The following is an 18,895-nucleotide window of genomic DNA, read 5'->3' as shown; positions in this document are numbered from 1 at the left end:
GTCACTCTGACTCTTCTTCGTCTAAACAAGTCGCTCTGACTCTTCTTCGTCTGAACGAGTCGCTCTGACTCTTCTTCGTCTAAACGAGTCGCTTTGACTCTTCTTCGTCTGAACGAGTCGCTCTGACTCTTCTTCGTCTAAACGAGTCGCTCTGACTCTTCTTCGTCTTAACGAGTCGCTCTGACTCTTCTTCGTCTGAACGAGTCGCTCTGACTCTTCTTCGTCTGAACGAGTCGCTCTGACTCTTCTTCGTCTAAACGAGTCGCTCTGATTCTTCCTCGTCTAAACGAGTTGCTTTGACTCTTCTTCGTCTAAACGAGTCGCTCTGACTGTCCTTCGTCTGAACGAGTCACTCTGACTCTTCTTCGTCTTAACGAGTCGCTCTGACTCTTCTTCGTCTAAACGAGTCGCTCTGACTCTTCTTCGTCTGAACGAGTCGCTTTGACTCTTCTTCGTCTAAACGAGTCGCTCTGACTGTCCTTCGTCTGAACGAGTCACTCTGACTCTTCCTCGTCTAAACAAGTCGCTCTGACTCTTCTTCGTCTGAACGAGTCGCTCTGACTCTTCTTCGTCTAAACGAGTCGCTTTGACTCTTCTTCGTCTTAACGAGTCGCTTTGACTCTTCTTCGTCTGAACGAGTCGCTCTGACTCTTCTTCGTCTGAACGAGTCGCTCTGACTCTTCTTCGTCTAAACGAGTCGCTCTGATTCTTCCTCGTCTAAACGAGTTGCTTTGACTCTTCTTCGTCTAAACGAGTCGCTCTGACTGTCCTTCGTCTGAACGAGTCACTCTGACTCTTCCTCGTCTAAACGAGTCGCTCTGACTCTTCTTCGTCTTAACGAGTCACTCTGACTCTTCTTCGTCTAAACGAGTCGCTTTGACTCTTCTTCGTCTAAACGAGTCGCTCTGACTCTTCTTCGTCTAAACGAGTCGCTCTGATTCTTCTTCGTCTAAACGAGTCACTCTGACTCTTCTTCGTCTAAACGAGTCGCTCTGATTCTTCCTCGTCTAAACGAGTCGCTCTGACTCTTCTTCGTCTAAACGAGTCGCTCTGATTCTTCCTCGTCTAAACGAGTCGCTCTGACTGTCCTTCGTCTGAACGAGTCGCTCTGACTCCTCTTCGTCTGAACGAGTCGCTCTGACTCTTCTTCGTCTAAACGAGTCGCTCTGATTCTTCCTCATCTAAACGAGTTGCTTTGACTCTTCTTCGTCTAAACGAGTCGCTCTGACTGTCCTTCGTCTGAACGAGTCACTCTGACTCTTCCTCGTCTAAACGAGTCGCTCTGACTCTTCTTCGTCTGAACGAGTCGCTTTGACTCTTCTTCGTCTAAACGAGTCGCTCTGACTGTCCTTCGTCTGAACGAGTCACTCTGACTCTTCCTCGTCTAAACGAGTCGCTCTGACTCTTCTTCGTCTTAACGAGTCACTCTGACTCTTCTTCGTCTAAACGAGTCGCTCTGACTCTTCTTCGTCTAAACGAGTCGCTCTGACTCTTCTTCGTCTAAACGAGTCGCTCTGACTCTTCTTCGTCTAAACGAGTCGCTCTGACTCTTCTTCGTCTTAATGAGTCGCTCTGACTCTTCTTCGTCTAAACGAGTCGCTCTGACTCTTCTTCATCTGAACGAGTCGCTTTGACTCTTCTTCGTCTAAACGAGTCGCTCTGACTGTCCTTCGTCTGAACGAGTCACTCTGACTCTTCTTCGTCTAAACGAGTCGCTTTGACTCTTCTTCGTCTTAACGAGTCGCTTTGACTCTTCTTCGTCTGAACGAGTCGCTCTGACTCTTCTTCGTCTAAACGAGTCGCTCTGACTCTTCTTCGTCTAAACGAGTCGCTTTGACTCTTCTTCGTCTTAACGAGTCGCTTTGACTCTTCTTCGTCTGAACGAGTCGCTCTGACTCTTCTTCGTCTAAACGAGTCGCTTTGACTCTTCTTCGTCTGAACGAATCGCTTTGACTCTTCTTTGTCTGAACGAGTCGCTCTGACTCTTCTTCGTCTGAACGAGTCGCTTTGACTCTTCCTCGTCTAAACGAGTCGCTCTGACTCTTCTTCGTCTGAACGAGTCGCTTTGACTCTTCCTCGTCTAAACGAGTCGCTCTGACTCTTCCTCGTCTGAACGAGTCGCTTTGACTCTTCTTCGTCTAAACTCGGATGTGTTTTCATGCATTGTAGCGTCGCTGGCTGAGTCCAGCTCTTCATCTGATGGCTTTAAAAATGAAGCCTCAGAAATTTAGAAAACTCTTCAGAACTACTCTGAGAATAATCGTGTTTTGAAGTTTTCTTCGGTGTCAAAGTAGCTGCTAACAGCTCACCCTGCAGACCTTTAATGGAGGCAGTTTGGCTCAATGTAAACAAATTTCGGCTCACGTATGTTCTGCCGTCTGTTTCTGTGCAGGAACAGATGTGTTCATACATGAATAACGAATAAGATTTCCAGATCTTTTCAGTTGAGTGGAGGACAGACATCAGGTCCTCAGGTTGACCTTAACACACATTATTAACTCTTATGCCAAACGTACCTTCGTCTCCAGGATACGACCATGTCTTCAAAGACAACGTGCAGGCCACGCTGGAGGTGTTAGCACAGCTAGTTTTCTTGTGTTCTTGCAGACATTAACTGTTGGTAGAAAATGAAAAAGCTGTGTGTTGTGAATTGACTGCTCAAAGAAACAAAGACACGCAGAAACAAAAGTGATTGTTACCCAAGTGACATCATGAAACTAGGAAAAAGAACCTAACGCTAACCCCACGCTAAGAGTGCCAAATAGCAGTTATTTTCTCATTTCCTCCAGTTGGCTCATATCATGAGGTCTTATCTTATTTAATATCATAAATCGTGCATGTACGTTTACATTAAAAGCCCTTTTGTTTTCTAAAAACATAGAAATAAAAATATTTCGTTTTGTGCTGAACCATGAAATATTGTGAAGATGATCAGGAAAATCTTAAACTCATTTCTAAATCTCACTGGTGACCAATGAAGTGGCTGAACTGGGCTGAACTGGGCTGATCTGGTCTCCCAGGGTTTGTTAGAAAGCTGAGCAGCTGCTGAAGGTGAGATGTTGATCTTTTTCCTTCAATGTTCTCCTGTAAGATGAGTTAGAAAAATGTTTGTTCATTATTAGAAGAAAATCAGGAGTCAGTGTGAAGATGGACCCGAGTGTGGACACTGATGGGGGACACATGAGCTTCATCCTCTGCTGAACTGTTTGCTGCTCTGAATGTCTGAAACCGCTCAAGGCTGAAACATCTGAGTCCTCTTCAGACAAACATCTGGATCAAATCACAGCTGCACGATCTGCAAGATATGAAAAAACACCAACCTGATGCTCCTCTGATCCCTGAGTTGTGACTGTCAGGAGCTGACGCCGCAGGAAAAGTAAAGGCAGAATTTCTGTCACCAAGGTTACAGCCGTCGGATCCAGTAACACGAGGACCCGAGACCAGGTCCAACTGTCCTCAGGTCCATATCAGACCAGATTTGGATTTTGGATAAGGCCGGACCATCCTCAAGTCCATCCAAGGCCATTTTTGACTGTCCTCTGGTCCACTGTCTTTGAGTGCCTTTCAGAATGAGGTCCAATTGCTTCAAGTCCATTTCAGACTGTAACCTTGTGGCCTTGAGTCCATTTAAGACTGGAGTCGCAAACCCCAGGATCCAAAATACAGTAAGGATCAGTAGTAGTAGTTGTAGTAGTAGTAGTAGTAGTAGTAGTAGTAGTAGTAAGTAGAGTCCCTAACTCTAAGCCGAGATACAGCGGAGGTGGTTGTGGTGCCCAATCAGGACTCCTCTTGGGTGCCTACCGATGATCCACTGATTCTTTTCATCTGGAGGTAAATTCTCCCCAGGACGGTTCTGGACTGAGTCAGAATCCATTTCTCAGATTACAGACTCATCCAGTCTGAAGTGGATCACTGACCCCTCACAGTCCAGCCTTTAATCTTCTATAAACTGATGTGATATCTCAAAGGATCAGAGTAGATCAGATGGATCTGTTCATGTGTGTTCAGATCTGAGTCAGGACTCCGGTCCAGAGTGGGGGAGCTGTTCACCAGAGTCCATTCAGTTTTTGCTGTTTTTAATCTCGTCAGCACAAATCTAGAAAAGGTTCTGAGTCTGAACACAGAAACATAAAGTCTGATGTTTGTAGTTCGACTCTCACCTTCAGACAGCGAACGTCTTCCTCACTGTGCTGCTGTCAATCATCCATCTGTCACCACCTCACAGCTTCAGCAACCAATCAGCAGCCACTGCAAAGGTGGTGATGTAGACAAAAAGACAAAAATTGTGTGAAAATGTATGTGTGTGTGTGTGTGTGTGTGTGTGTGTGTGTGTGTGTGTGTGTGTGTGTGTGTGTGTGTGTGTGTGTGTGTGTTTCCCTCCTACTGAGCTTCTCCAGAGGCTGAAATAAAAATAATCTCATTGGTCGAGTCAGTGTCAAAATGACAACTTATAGCCAGCAGCTATTCAGACTCCCCCCCCCACACACACACACACACACGCACACACACTTTTCATCAACATTGTGTGTGTGTGTGTGCGTGTGTGTCTGTGTGTGTGTGTGTGTGTACAAACAATCAGCTACAGGTTTGCTGCCTTGCTCGAGGACACTGCAGCGGCAGAGGTTAAATCTAAATTCTGCATTTGGTTGTAGTACTCGGTGTATGTACTTATACTGCAAGAACAGTATCTTGTAGTCTGTTATCTGAGGTGACTCATAGAAAAGGTTTAAAACACATTTTTTCTCTCACAGTGTCCACTGCTGCAGCATCTCCTTAAGGCCCGCCTCCCAGATACCCTTGTCTGCTCTGATTGGTCAGCTCGCACAGGTCTGAGCAGACACCGCCCACAGCTAGCTGCACCTCCTCCGTGAAAACCACCACAAAAAATGGCCTCGAAGGCCCAGACCTCACCGCCGCACATGTTCCAGCAGGAGTCTGATCACCTGATCCACATCAGACCAGTATGGAGGATCAATCTGACCCACGTCAGACCGAGGCCAGTCTGGAAGTCAGCGAGCTGGAGGCGGTGCTGTGTGACACTGTGACGTGGAGGCGGGACGACTGACGAGGCGTTTCAGGAGCAGAGTTTTCTTCAGACTTTTACCTTCGTAGACATTCATAAGACACAAAAACGTGAGAAAAACCCAAAATCAGAAGGTGACAGTTTTAAAACGAGATCCAGAATCCTGAAAATATTTCAGCTTCTTCTTAAACAGACTGAACTGAATGAAAGCCAAACACTGAATTCACAGACAGATTCATCTGCTTAAAGAAGAAAGAAAAGCTGTCCAAGAGTATAAATGACAAGAAAAAGACTGCAGAGCGAGTACTTCTACTTTGGATACATTGAGTACATTTTAAAGTAATACTTGCACATAGAGTACTTTTACTCAAATCTTCACATCGATCTTCTGCTACTGAACTCACTGCTTTTCCCTCCAAATAAAACGTGTAAATAAAAACTGCGTCTGTGTACCACTGGTGGTCTGAGGACCAAGGGGGGTCAGCTGGGTCCAGGTCTGATGGGGGGTCAGATGCTGGAGGTGGTGACAGCTGTGGTCTCCAGATGGAGCTCCTCGGGGACGTCGGCCATGTTGACTGTCTTCTCCTTCACTGAGTCCTGAGATCAGAAAGACCGAGGACACTTCAGGGACCAGGCACAGGGTCGGACGTTTGAGCGTTACTTTGCTTTCTTTTAAACATGCGTTGTTCGTTTCTTCCAGAAACTGCCGACTGACCTCCAGATGACCTCCAGCCTCCATCTTTAAATCCCATCTCACTCTTTCAGGATTCAAGTCTGAGTTCAAGAAACGTTCAAAATCCCACAGACCTGAACGCGACATGTCAGCTCTGAATACAGAGAAGGACATGGGGTTAGTAGTAGTTCTTTACTGCGCTTTCAAAACAAAAGAGACAAAATACTTCACAATAAAAGCACTGAATATGACAGAAGTCGTAACAAACCGAAACATCGACAGAAGACCTTTGACCCTGGTGGACCTGCAGGATCCGGTCTGTAACACACATCCAGCAGCGCAGACGCCTCCTCGGGGGCGAAGAGGATGCAGGAGGTGAAAGAATGAAAAATCAGTCAGATGTGAACACAGACGCGAAATACGAGCTGATCTGATGGAGTGTGACTTCACTTCCTGAGGAGATCCAGAACAAACCTCCTGTAGCCAGGCTGACACACCAAGGTGATCAGGAAACAGGTGTGTCTGTCCTCAGGTGAGATGTGTCACATTTACACACATCACAGCTTCCTGCAAACTATCAGATTAAAAGCCCCGAGCACTTTATCTGGATCCTGTAACGTGTTGCTGACCTGAGCTCACACATATCAGGTGTTTAAGGCTCAGCAGGTGTACTTACCTGCAGCACACTCTTATTCACATTCCTGTCATCCAAAGAGGAAGTACCTGGAAATCTGCTTTAAAGGTAACAGAAGATTTTTGGTTTCACTGTTTATTCACAGCAGAAATCAGTGAAAATGTAGTACACTGTATGTAGTACAGTATATATAGTATTACAGTTGAGGCAATACATCAGCCCATAGTATGAACAGTACAGAGTGTATAGTACATGTAGTACAGTGTACATATGGTGTACCACACACACACACACACACACACACACACACACACACACACACACACACACACACACACACACACACACACACACACACACACTCTGTGATCAACAGTGTCACGTGCTCAGCCGTCACTTCTTCCAGGTATTTAAAGCGGAGCGCGCGGACTGGAGCTCACTTCGGCTGCGCGCGGAGACAGAAACTTCCGCTCTGAACTCAGAAGTGTGTCAGAAAAACCGGATGAGACGGAGCAGACGCGCATCGGCCTTAGCGCCGGATTATTGATCGTTTCACTGACTCCCTATCAGGCAGTTCGAGCTCTCCTGGGTTTTCGCCCCTGCGGCGCGGTGCCGCTCCGGCGGAGGATGGCGCAGAGAGCAGACGCGCAGAACGGCGGCGCGTCGCTGCAGGACGCTTCGCTCCCAGCAGTTGGACGCTTCTTAAGTCCAACAAGCTTTTAAACGTTGTCCAGTCCGCGCGCTCCCCTCGTAAAACCGAGCGGACCCACCTGTGCGCGCAGGTGAGCAGCGGTGGAGCGTCAGCCGTCATGTTTTCCGAGGTGAGCGACATCAACCTGACGTCCAACCTGAGCGAACCGCTGTCGCCTCTGGGTCAGGACTGGAACGACGCGCCGCACGAGCGGCTGTCGCGCAGCGGTCACCGCGTGGTGTCGGTGTTTCTGGGCTCCATCATGGTGTTCGGTTTCCTCAACAACCTGCTGGTTCTGGTGCTGTTCTGCCGCTTCAAGACCCTGCGGACCCCCGTCAACATGCTGCTGCTCAACATCAGCGTCAGCGACATGCTGGTCTGCGTGTGCGGCACGACGCTCAGCTTCGCGTCCAGCCTGCGAACCCGCTGGCTGTACGGCCGACACGGCTGCATGTGGTACGGCTTCGTCAACTCCTGCTTCGGTGAGTCTGCCGAACTGAATGAGGCGAAGTCTCAGAGGTTTCATATCACAAGAATACGAGTCACACCTGTCTTAATGACGTCACAGCAGGTGAAGTCTGATGGATCCAAACATGTTGGAAGTGCCTCAGTCCTTTAAATGTATCACATTTTTAATCATCTTGTGGGATGTATATTTATATATTTCTATCTTTATATTTGTGTGTATTTATACACTTGAAAATCAGACTCCCTTCGGGTGTTTGCATCGGCACATCTGATCAAGGTGTTCAGGATCTATTGATCATCTGCACCGATGGAGAAAACTTCATGCAGAGTTCCTTTTACAAACCACATCGTGCTCTCTGCAGTTCCTGCAGGTTCAGATGCCTCAAAACAACAAAGTGATGCCGGAAATCTGCTGATTTCAGTTTGAGAGACGAATGCTGAAAAAAAGAGCGTTCGGCGCTTCGAGTCTTTGTGCAAGTTAAACTCAACATATTGATGTAAATATAACACTGGCTAGCTACAAATAGCTGTACTGTTGCTATCTGGCCAGCAGTTGCCTCCAGTCTTTGTGCTATGCTAGGCTAACCACATCCATGTCATGTGACACTGGAGGTTCTTTAATTCTCTAAATCTGGATCTTTGTTCAACACAAACAGTTCCTGATATGTTGACGTCAAATCAGGTGGACTCGTGTTGAGTCCAGAGCTGCTGAAGTGGATCAGACCCACGTGGGGGTGTTCAGGACTTTAGTAACGGTGGAGTTAGTGAGATTTGGGTCCGGAGCGCTCAGCGGAAACGTGAGAACGTCGGCTTTAGGTTGATTCACTGAGGTATAATTTAATGTGAAACGCTCGCGGACGATCTTCTTCTTTTGTCACTTATCCTTGAACTGACTGATCACATGTGAATGTGCTTCACTTCCTGTTCTTCTAGTTTCTCTCCGTTGAGTTCAGCTGCTTCTGTTTTCGCAGACTTTGAATCCAACATGTCTTCCTGTTATTGTGTCCATCAGGGATTGTGTCTCTGGTCTCTTTGGCCATCCTGTCCTACGACCGTTACAGCACCTTGATGGTGTACAACAAGCGGGCCCCGGACTACAGGAAGCCCCTGCTGGCAGTGGGGGGGTCTTGGCTGTACTCGCTGGTCTGGACGGTGCCCCCGCTGCTTGGCTGGAGCAGTTACGGTCTGGAGGGGGCCGGGACCAGCTGTTCGGTTACGTGGACTGAGAAATCTTCCGGTTCTCACTCGTACATCATCTGTCTGTTCATCTTCTGTCTCGGCCTCCCCGTCCTCGTCATGGTCTACTGCTATGGCCGCCTGCTGTACGCTGTCAAACAGGTGGGTCGATGGTCAGACAGGTGGTGGTCACACAGAGGACTTCCTTCTGTGATGTCATGAACTCTTTCACATTCTGCTCTCACCTGTGTTTCATCTCTTAGACAATCTGATAGTTTATCACCTGAGTTTTGTCTGTCAGGTGGGTCGCATCAGGCGGACGGCGGCTCGTCGGCGAGAGTTTCACATCCTGTTCATGGTCGTCACCACAGTGGTGTGTTACCTGCTCTGCTGGATGCCGTACGGCGTCGTCGCCATGATGGCCACTTTTGGCCGGCCGGGCGTGATCAGCCCCGTGGCCAGCGTTGTCCCGTCGATCCTCGCCAAGAGCAGCACCGTCATTAACCCCCTCATCTACATCCTGATGAACAAACAGGTGAGTGTTGGACAGCAGTTCGTACGTTCAGTCAAACTGTCATCAGATCAGCCTTCACCTGTGAACTCCAGCAGAGTTTAACAAAACAGGTTTCAACAGGTCCACGTGATGCTGTTTAAACCCAATCCTGCTCCAACTGAACTCGTCTCTGATTGGTTGGCAGGACGGAAAATTTGTCTTCCTCAACATTTTTTGTGTTTTGGTTTCAGAATGATTTTAAAGTAAATCCAACATTTCACATTCAATCATCACCGAAGGAAAAAAGAGCACGAAGAGCGGCTGAAAATGGAAAAACATCTCGCCGGGCGAGCGAGGACCGGGACCCACGAAACCCGGCAGTGCTCAGTGGTCCAGACCTTTTCAGCTTCTCATCCAGAACACTTTCTGGCTGCTTGTCAAACATTTTCTGAGTAGCAGACGTCTTCTGTCACAGCCGGCTGCTTTACAAAGAGACATAAACAGATTTCTTTCGTTTCCTCAGAGAAGAAGGACAGAAACGACCGTCGAACAGCCGAGTCGCTGCGAGGAAACAGCATCATTAAATCTCAAAGATCCTTTCAGTCCCACTTAACAAACGAGAAATACATACAGCTAGGACAGTGAACGCACCGTCTGATTACAGACTCCGACATTTAATTGTCCGAAGTGTGAATGACAGAAAGAAATGTTTGTATTTGTGACTTTTTCAAATGTGAAAACTGTAACTTCTTTAATTAAGTCAAAATTATAATATAGATCCTGAAAACTAAATCACAGTTATGACAGAAATCAAAATAAAGATTACATGGATAGAAAGTTCAAATTCTTTTGATTTCATTGATTCAAACCATTTGAAGATACAACAGCAGCTACAATCAACACCAACAACACAAACAATTCAGTCTTAGAACTGGAACGACTCACCGCTGAAGTCTGACTGTAATCCACCAATCAACACTCGACTAAACCATCTGGCTGCGTTGGTCCAAAGATCTGATCCATTCAGCCCAAAACATCTTGATGATCCAGCAAAGACGCGCTAATCTTCCACCTTTCTACATTTGATCTCCAGTTAGCGTGAATGTGCAGCCGACATGTTGGTGCTGCGCTCTGACCTTTCCACTGACACCTCACTGGACCAATTAGGATCTCCCCTGTCAGGTCCATAGCCAACAATAGCCAATGGGAGTCTGCATTGGAAGGAAGTATTCTGCTCTCTTCTTCTGTGTAGTAAGTGGGTCATTTAGAGGTTTGAAATAAAACGCCATTAAATGACCTCGATATAAAGACACACAGCAGAAATGGAAGTATAGTGAGTGGAAATATAAATACGTGTAACCTAAAGATGGACTTCCTGTACAGAAATATTGATATTTATCAAGATAAATATAATTAATGGCTTTTTGGGGGGAACACACACAAAAACACACCACTGCATGTATTTGGTTTCACAGTTGTTTCAGTTTACTTCCGCGACACCTCGGCGGGCTCATTTTACAAGAACGAAAGGTTTCTGAAAATACATCCAAGTAATGAGGTCAAAATATGACTTAAGTTATGATGAGAATTACTTAGTTAGTTAGTTAGTTAGTCTGTGCAGAGCTAGTTTCTAGAAACTACGTCAAAACGTTTGACGAGGCAAAAACTGCGACAAAAATCTGAACTAAATGTGAGTGAAAACTTGACCATTTGACCTCATTGTAGAATGTAAATGTCCCAGGAGTTCCTGAAGGCAGCATGGGGGGTGTTCACAGACCAAAACTCTTCACTTTGAACCGAACACCAGACAAATGTACCTGAAAGACCAACAGTGCAGGAGTGTCACGACCCACATCAGACCATCCTGAACCCCCTCAGCACGTCAGTCCTGGATCATGACCCACACTGGACTGTACTGAACCCCCTCAGTGTGACTTTGCCCTTCCTCCTCAGCTGGTCTTGGTGGCCCTCGTTGATCCTCTGGATCAGCAGCTTCTCGTACAGCAGAGGGTGATATGCTCCCAGCGTGCAGGCGGCGTCGTGGTACCGTTCATAATAATGACACAAGTCGGTCCGACGGACCGACGGGATGAACTCGTACACGCTGACCTCACGACACAGTGACATCATCAACAGGATGCCTGAAACACAGACAGGAACATGTGACATGTTTTTCCTTTCATGACCCACCAGTTCAAGTCCAGCGTCCCTCTGTAAAACAGGGCATTTCAGAATCTGACAGACTCTTTTGATTATTGGTGTTTAATTGATGATTAATGTTTGTTTGTTCCTCAGTTCTACCGCTGCTTCCTCATCCTGTTCCACTGTTCACACCAGCTGACGGAGAACGGACACTCGTCCATGCCCTCAAAGACCACCGTGGTCCAGCTCAACCGCCGAGTGTGTGACAGCAGCCCGCCAGCCACTGGACACACCGGCGCCAGCTCGAGACTGCTCACCAGACACGCCACCACCGCAGCCGGATCAGGACTGATCACTGGACCCGGTACACCTGACATGAAGGGAAGCGGTGCTGCCGTGTCTGACAACACCAACACCGGCCAGCCAGAGGAGATCTGCTGCTGAGGAATCCCCATGAGACCTGCTAAAACCTCATCAGACCTCCTTGTAAAACCTCATCAGACCTCCTCTTGAAACCTCATCAGACCTCCTCTTGAAACCACATCAGACCTCCTCTTGAAACCTCATCAGACCTCCTCTTGAAACCACATCAGACCTCCTCTTGAAACCTCATCAGACCTCCTCTTGAAACCACATCAGACCTCCTCTTGAAACCTCATCAGACCTCCTCCAACGATCACAAGCCTGATTAAAGTATCAACTTATTATGTTTTATTAAGAAAAATAGAAATATTTAAAGATAAAAACAAGTAGAAAGTTTAAGTGTTGAATTCTAAAATAAACTTTTCATTGATGAAAGAATAAATAAATATTTTCCAATGAAGCGTCCATAAATAAAAATATGTTAAATATAAGTTATTGAAGAGCTGTCAGCCACATGTCATGGTCTTCATCAGCGGCGACTTTATGAATACGTGTTTATTTAATAATTCCTCATTAGAACAGTTTAGCGCCAACTGGTACTGCAAAACATAAAAGTGAGTTTGTCGTTAAAACGTGTTAAACTTTTAAACATCAACATGAAATGTGACCGTTAAAAACAAGTCACACGTTTTTACACATTTAATGATTTCCAGACATTTTTAAATTTATGTGTCCAAAATTCATGTAGACGTATTCATTTTATTTATCATGAAAAGAAAGAACTTCAGCTCTAAACTAGATCCCCATTCCAATCAAAAGTGTGTTATGGACATAAGATGAGCAGTTTATAAACGATAATAACAATAATAGCAATATTAATAATAATGATAATAATAGTAATAAGATGCTGAATTAACCTTCTGACACTCTGAAGATAGAACGAAACGAATGTTTCATGAGTTTGATTTTTTTACAGTGTAAAATCTTCATCACGTCATAATTTGCTCTGAACGTTCACAAACAGCAGGAGGTTCACGAGTGTTTCCAAAACTCTTTTTCTGTGTAAGATGCTCATAAAGATGACCAGGTGTTGGAAACTAAACGAAAAAGAAAAACATGATTTTGTTCCGTTTGAAGTTCAGAAAACGTCAACAAATTAAAGTTTGTCAGCTTGAATAAAACCTGAATATTTTTCTATTTTCTCTGGTTTGGTGTTGTAAAAATGTTGAGATAAAGTTGTTGAAACTCGTCTCTTTTCTAATCGTCATTTTAAGTTTATTTTAAAATAAGGTGTTTTTTTAATGGGAGTTTCGTCCTGCTGAACTATTTTTCACTCATATTTGAATGTAGATTGAGTTTTAGAGAAATACGACAGAATTATTGTCTGTTCTGACTCTTTCTTTTTGTAATCACGTTTTTACAGAAAAGAAACAAATGAGTTTGAAATCTTTATTTTATTTCGTCAGTTGAAACGTGAAAGTCAAAACATTTATGGACATTTCATAATTCTAACTGAATTCATAAATTTTATGTAAACCAATAAAATATTTCCCATTCGGTTTTCATTTGACATATTTTTGTTTGTATGTATGTTTAAATTGCTTCAATAAGACACAAATAATTGAGCACTTTTTATTATTATATTGTGATTTTTGGTCATTAATAAACAAATTTAGTGAAATTTGTTATTTCCACTGAGTTGAGTTTAATTTACATTTCCAATTTGTTTTTTGTTTTGTTTTTTTTTTGACTCTAAATTGCCCCTAGGTGTGAGTGTGTGTGTGAATGGTTGTGTGTTTGTGCCCTGCGATCGGCTGGCGACCGGTCCAGGGTGGACCCCGCCTCTCGCCCGCTGACGGCTGGGATAGGCTCCAGCCCCCCCCACAACCCCGAAAGGGATAGGCGGTATAGAAAATGGATGGATGGAATTTGGTTTTTGAGTTAATGCAATAAATAAAAGTGATACATGAAGTATTTGGTTTAATACACTTTTCTGTTGTCGAGGTCTTGTGTTCTACTTTTCTGATTTTCTGTTTAGTTTTTATTTAACATCACAGTAAATATTTCATTTTTTTAATTTACTTTCACAAACAGGAAATCTTTGAAAGTTTTTGCACATTGTTCACTCTTTTACTTGAACTAATGAAATTTGACCGTCACTCAGTAATCGGCCTTTTCTCACTGTGCGTTTTGTAGCAGTAGTACTTTTGTAGCAGTAGTACTTTTGCAGCAGTAGTACTTCTGTAGCAGTTGTACGAGTATTGTGGCTGGTACCTGTGAAGCCTGACGATGGCGGGTTCGGCTGGATCTGGTCCTCCGTGTTGTCCTGGATCAGCTCCCACAGACTCCAGATGAACTCCGGATGGAGGATGTAAAACGGCTGCTCGGGTCGGAGGCGACGGCGTTGGACGTAGGCCGAGAACAGATCGAAGTCCGGCTCCTGGAACCACTGAGGAGGAAGGCGACAGTCACAAAGACAAGTCTGACTGAAGACCTCAGAAAGAGGACGCTGTGATGGACGCCAAACCACAAATCCATTCACTGGAAAATAATGGAAATAAAAGGTTTGCGAAAGACTGAAGACAGAGCTGCCGCTGACCCTGGTCAGGTTGGAGGAGTAGGAGGCCGGATCCCAGACCAGCAGGGTGACGTCCTGATACAGCGAGCTGCTGTTGAACTGATGTTTGTGCCGAGCCACGATCTGACGAAGACAGAAGACGAAGACAAGCCGCAGAAATCAGACACACACACACACACACACACACACACACACACACACACACACACACACACACACACACACACACACACACCGTGAATATCTGAGATCTGTACGATGAAATTAGAACATTTCAAAGGTCAAGAGGTCAAATGTTTGATGTTTGAAAAGGAAACAGGAAATCAGTAAGAAAGTGAAAGAAAAAGAGTTTAAAACACAGGTGAGCTCCAGGTGAGGACAGTGGGCGGAGTCTGTACCTGGGAGTTGATGATGCGGATGGTGGTCTTGGTCCCCACATCTCTCTCGAAGCCTTTGGTGGGAGCAGCGTTGAAGCGAAGAACTGCATCATGGGAATCTGAGTCCAACAGGACAGGAAGAGTAGAAAGACATCAGCAGGTACATGGCTCCCTCTGCTGTTCAAAAAACAGACGACACCTGAACTCACCTGTCGGGGTATTAACAGGTAGCACACATGAAATCTGAACCTTTGACTTTCAGAGCCTCCACAAACTTTACAAGACAGCAACGGACAAACAGTCCACCTCTGGAGCTTTCAGCCGGACTCACAGCCTTCATCTGCAGGACCAAACTGAACTCTGATCTGAGTACCTGCAGCTCCATCTGCTGAGGAAGACTGTGTGATGTGATTGAAAGCTCCAGTACAAGTCAGTGAGTGGACCCCAGGACTGTAAATACACCTTCAGTTCATTCTGGAACATTTCAGTGTTGAATGTTCAGAAAGTTCACTGTAATCCCTTCATTCACCACCAGAGTGCAGCGAAGCCTCATGGTGACTGATGGACTTCCTGCAGAGACATTTGAGGTTTGAGTGAGTCTTTGACGTCAGTGTGTTTTTTAGGCTGCAGTCCACATTCTCGATCCCGAATTCATCGTTAGGACAAATAAAGTCTTATCTTATCTTATCTTATCTTAAATAAGAGGCTGGCAGGAAGATGGAAACAGACCGTTTGACATTTCAACCAGTTTTTACTGTGCGGAACCAGAACCGTGGTCCTCTCATGTCATGACCCTTCAGATCTGTCCTGTGATGGATTTAGGGGTCCTGACCCTCAGGTTGGACCACCTGGTCCTGTTTGTGGACTCACCGATCTCCCTCCCCAGCGATGAGTTGAGGACAGCTCCGGCAGATGTCACCACGGCGCAGCTCTGATACTGAGAAGCCCGGAGATCCTGCAGGGACCGTGAAGGCACCAGCTTTGCCCAGCCCAGATTGGAGAATGGCTCCTCTGTCCCATCCACAGTTCGGATCCTGGTCCTCTTCTTCAACTCACAATACAGCTGCAGACCAGACCTGTGGGCCCCCCGTGGCCCCCGGTACATCACCTGGTGCCTGTTGGAGCTCAGCTGGACTTTCAGGACCTTCTGGAGACGAGGACTCAGCATTGTCACCGTCATGTTCCCACTCCATAGTCTCTGCAGGATCTCCAGAGACCTGGACCTGTAATACTCCTTCGACCTGGACCTGTAGTCAGTCCTCCTTGTCCTCCAGTCCTCCTCTGAGACTCCAACAGGTCTCATGGACCCCCCCTGAACAGAGGCCAGGTGGCGTGTTTCAGTTCTGGTGAGTCCAGACCCCACAGCAGACCTGGACTGAGGAAACGAGGAGAATCTGAGGTCCTGGAAGTGACAGAGCAGGGACAGGACAAGGAGGAGCCAGGCCAGCAGGACCACCAGCAGCCACTTCCTGTGCGGCTTCATACCGGATCACAGAGGTGGGTCAGATGTCAGACTGGGACAGCCGGGGGTCAGAGGTCAGATCTGAGGGAGACGACAGGAAACAAAGAGCATCTTTTACAGCAGAAACAGTTTCTGTGACATCATCACTTGGGTCATGTGACCTGATGAGGTCACAGCGTACCATCTTTATCTCTTGATCAGTAATTAAACTAACATGTCACGATTTGAATCGTTTTTCTCTGGTGTCACTTCGAGTCTGAATCTCTTCGACTCTCGAGCGCTTTCTGACTTTTCATCGACCAAACGAAACACAAAAATAATTAACGTGACGTGACATCAGTCTGGTAATCTGACCCAACAGGGTCACCTGGACGCCTCACTGCACCACATTTCATCTTCAGATTATTGATACATCTATAATCAACTGGTAACTGTTCACAGATCATTACTGTTCAGATCAGTGAATTAAAACGAGCTCCACTTTCATCAGGTTCAACATTAATGAACACATGAATGGATCAATAACTAGAATCCAGTAATGAAACACAACCTGAAACAAATCATTTCTAATCTTCTTTCATCAAAACAGAATATATTTCATGTTTTTCCTCATCAGCCTCATTGATTTCTGTAAACATTTCTTATTGTGAATCTGATGCAGCGACACGTTTCACAGGCTGAAAGATGTGGAACGCTCCAGAAACACCTGATTGGATCATTCCACAGGTAAACAGGCTGATTGGTAGCAGGTGAGAGGATCATGATTGGGCATGAAAGGGGCGTCCTGGAAAGGCTCAGTCGTTCATAGAGTTCACCACTTTGTGAACACATGAAGGATGAAGGAGAAATGTGATATCGAGGGTTTTGTTTTGTTTTGTTCTTTGTCGTACTTTCGTTTGTTTTTTTCTTCCTGACAAAACATCAAAGGAGCAAAAACATTCACAGAATTAAACATCAGAGAAAAAACAACAGAACAAACAGGAAGAGAAAAACTGAATCAATGAAATGGTTAAAGGGTTGAGGTGATTGTTCCTGTTATTCTGTCCACCCTCTGAATACTAATGAGCTTCAGTTCATTAACAGTCTGACAACACATCCTGTCTCCTTTCCCTCCTATCCTCCACCTCTCCTGTGCACTGCTTCCTTCGTTCTCCCTCTTTCCTTCCTTCTTTCCTTTTCCCTTTCCTTCCTCTTCGCTTCCTTTCTTCCTCTTTCCCTCCTTAAAAAAAGGTAGAACTGAAGTAGATGAATAAAAAATGTTTTAAAAACAAAGCAAACAAAAAAATAAAATATGCTCTTCTGGTTTGTGTTTGTAGTCTGAGTCAAATTGACCAATCACATTTGAGCGGGCGTTGGCACATGCAGGTAAACCATCCTCGTGGAGAGCGAACGGGGCGGAACACACGTACTGAAACAAAAGTACAAAGACTTACAGCGTGGAGGCCGTCCAAACAGGTGAGTCCAGGTACACAAAGCACCAATCCAGAAACACAAGCTCACAGTCAAACACACGGTTCAAAGGTGAACTGGCCGGCGGTGAGGAGGAAACACACGCTTAGATCCACCTGTGAGGCTAATGCTAACGAGCCACAGATGACAAAAATCAATGAGCACAAAGGCGGGAAAAACACAGGGACAGGAAGTAAACCAAAACATGACACAACGGACTGAACCGTCAAAATAAAACAACCCCAAACTGCAACGTCTGTATTAGCTTTTCAAATTTTCTGTTTGTGGAGATCAGCTGAAACGTCAAATGACCCACAGAAGAAGTCTGTCACCACCCCCCCAAACCCACCCCCCCCAGGTTCAACCAGACCATCCTGATCCTGATCTAATTCATTAAAGTTCAGCAGAAACCAGAAACCTCCAAAGACCTGAACCAAGCTAAACCTCAGAGGACGAGGATGCCTCGACCCCTCGACCCCTCGGCAACACAAACAAACAAAATGTTGCTTTATTTAAAGTAAATTTATTTAAACTATGAAACCAAAGTTTTTAAAATGTGAAATAAACGAAGACATTAAGAAAATACAAACAAAAAACACTAAATGATGAATAAAAATGCTTTATATATTTATTTATATAATATTTCCTTTAAGTAATAAAGAAATAAATCTAAAAACACAAATGTGTCAACAGTATCCTTTAATTATCAACACTTTAACCTCAAATAGTTAACGAATCCCCAATCAATAAGTGGCAATGATTGACAGTTGGTTGGTGTTACCTGTCACAGGTGTGAGGAGGTTGTGGGCCAGCGTTCCCTTCTTGTTGACTGCAGGAGTTCAGCTTTCAGGATCGCTGTGTTTGTCTTCCCAGAATGCCCTGCTTCATGTCATGCTGAGCTGGGAGCGTCCCAGTTCAACCACTGTCTGCTGTACTGGGATTTGAGCTGCTTCACTGGTTTCCTGTGGAAGTTAAAGTTTCCTTTTATTCTCTGCTGGGGGGTTTGGGTGTCAGCTGCGCTCTGATTGGCTCTTCAGTCTCTCTCACGGTGACCCAGCACACAGGGCTGTTACCATGACGACCACAGCCATGATATGTGTGTGCGTGTGTGTGCGTGTGTGTGTCAGAGGACAATGCTGCATTCGCGTCACGTTGCTCAGATCGTAAATATGAACGTCAGAGTGAAAAACTCTTCAGCCTTGGAGAGAGAAAACTTTATTCAGTCCAGAAGCAACGAGGGGTTGACTGGAGGTCTGAAGGTTTGTCACGTCGATTATTAAACCTTTATTTATCCCAGAAAGTCCCAAATCACACATCTGAGCTTCAAGGGAGCCCTGGACCTGGTCCCAGAGAGACTCCTGGGAAA

The 18,895-nt window shown here is 45.5% G+C and overlaps 2 protein-coding genes across 4 annotated transcripts; one reads left to right on the top strand and one right to left on the bottom strand.

The window, feature by feature from the left end:
- The first annotated feature begins 6,768 nt into the window (after positions 1 to 6,768).
- Positions 6,769 to 11,744, top strand: LOC139351992 (pinopsin-like). Its single transcript, XM_070993982.1, has 4 exons — positions 6,769 to 7,503; positions 8,502 to 8,827; positions 8,967 to 9,200; positions 11,454 to 11,744. The coding sequence occupies exons 1-4, from the start codon at positions 7,140 to 7,142 to the stop codon at positions 11,742 to 11,744; spliced, it is 1,215 nt and encodes a 404-aa protein (XP_070850083.1). The 5' UTR covers positions 6,769 to 7,139.
- Positions 9,813 to 18,490, bottom strand: LOC139351991 (beta-galactoside alpha-2,6-sialyltransferase 2-like). 3 transcript variants are annotated; one of them, XM_070993979.1, is made up of 7 exons: positions 18,311 to 18,490; positions 17,514 to 17,659; positions 15,489 to 16,161; positions 14,640 to 14,737; positions 14,263 to 14,364; positions 13,938 to 14,112; positions 10,624 to 11,299 (listed from the first exon to the last, which is right to left on the bottom strand). In XM_070993979.1, exons 3-7 carry the CDS (start codon positions 16,099 to 16,101, stop codon positions 11,052 to 11,054), a joined length of 1,236 nt encoding a protein of 411 aa, XP_070850080.1. In that variant the 5' UTR covers positions 16,102 to 16,161; positions 17,514 to 17,659; positions 18,311 to 18,490; the 3' UTR covers positions 10,624 to 11,051. The 3 variants fall into 3 exon arrangements, with proteins under 3 accessions (XP_070850079.1, XP_070850080.1, XP_070850081.1); XM_070993978.1 differs by lacking the exon at positions 17,514 to 17,659 and having other exon boundaries at positions 9,813 to 11,299; positions 18,311 to 18,488; XM_070993980.1 differs by lacking the exon at positions 17,514 to 17,659 and having other exon boundaries at positions 15,489 to 15,988; positions 18,311 to 18,358.
- Positions 18,491 to 18,895: the final 405 nt, after the last annotated feature.

The sequence above is a fragment of the Chaetodon trifascialis genome, chromosome 24, assembly GCF_039877785.1.
Source record: "Chaetodon trifascialis isolate fChaTrf1 chromosome 24, fChaTrf1.hap1, whole genome shotgun sequence".
Taxonomy (NCBI): Eukaryota; Metazoa; Chordata; class Actinopteri; order Chaetodontiformes; family Chaetodontidae; genus Chaetodon; species Chaetodon trifascialis.
This window is presented reverse-complemented; position numbering and strand designations above follow the sequence as displayed.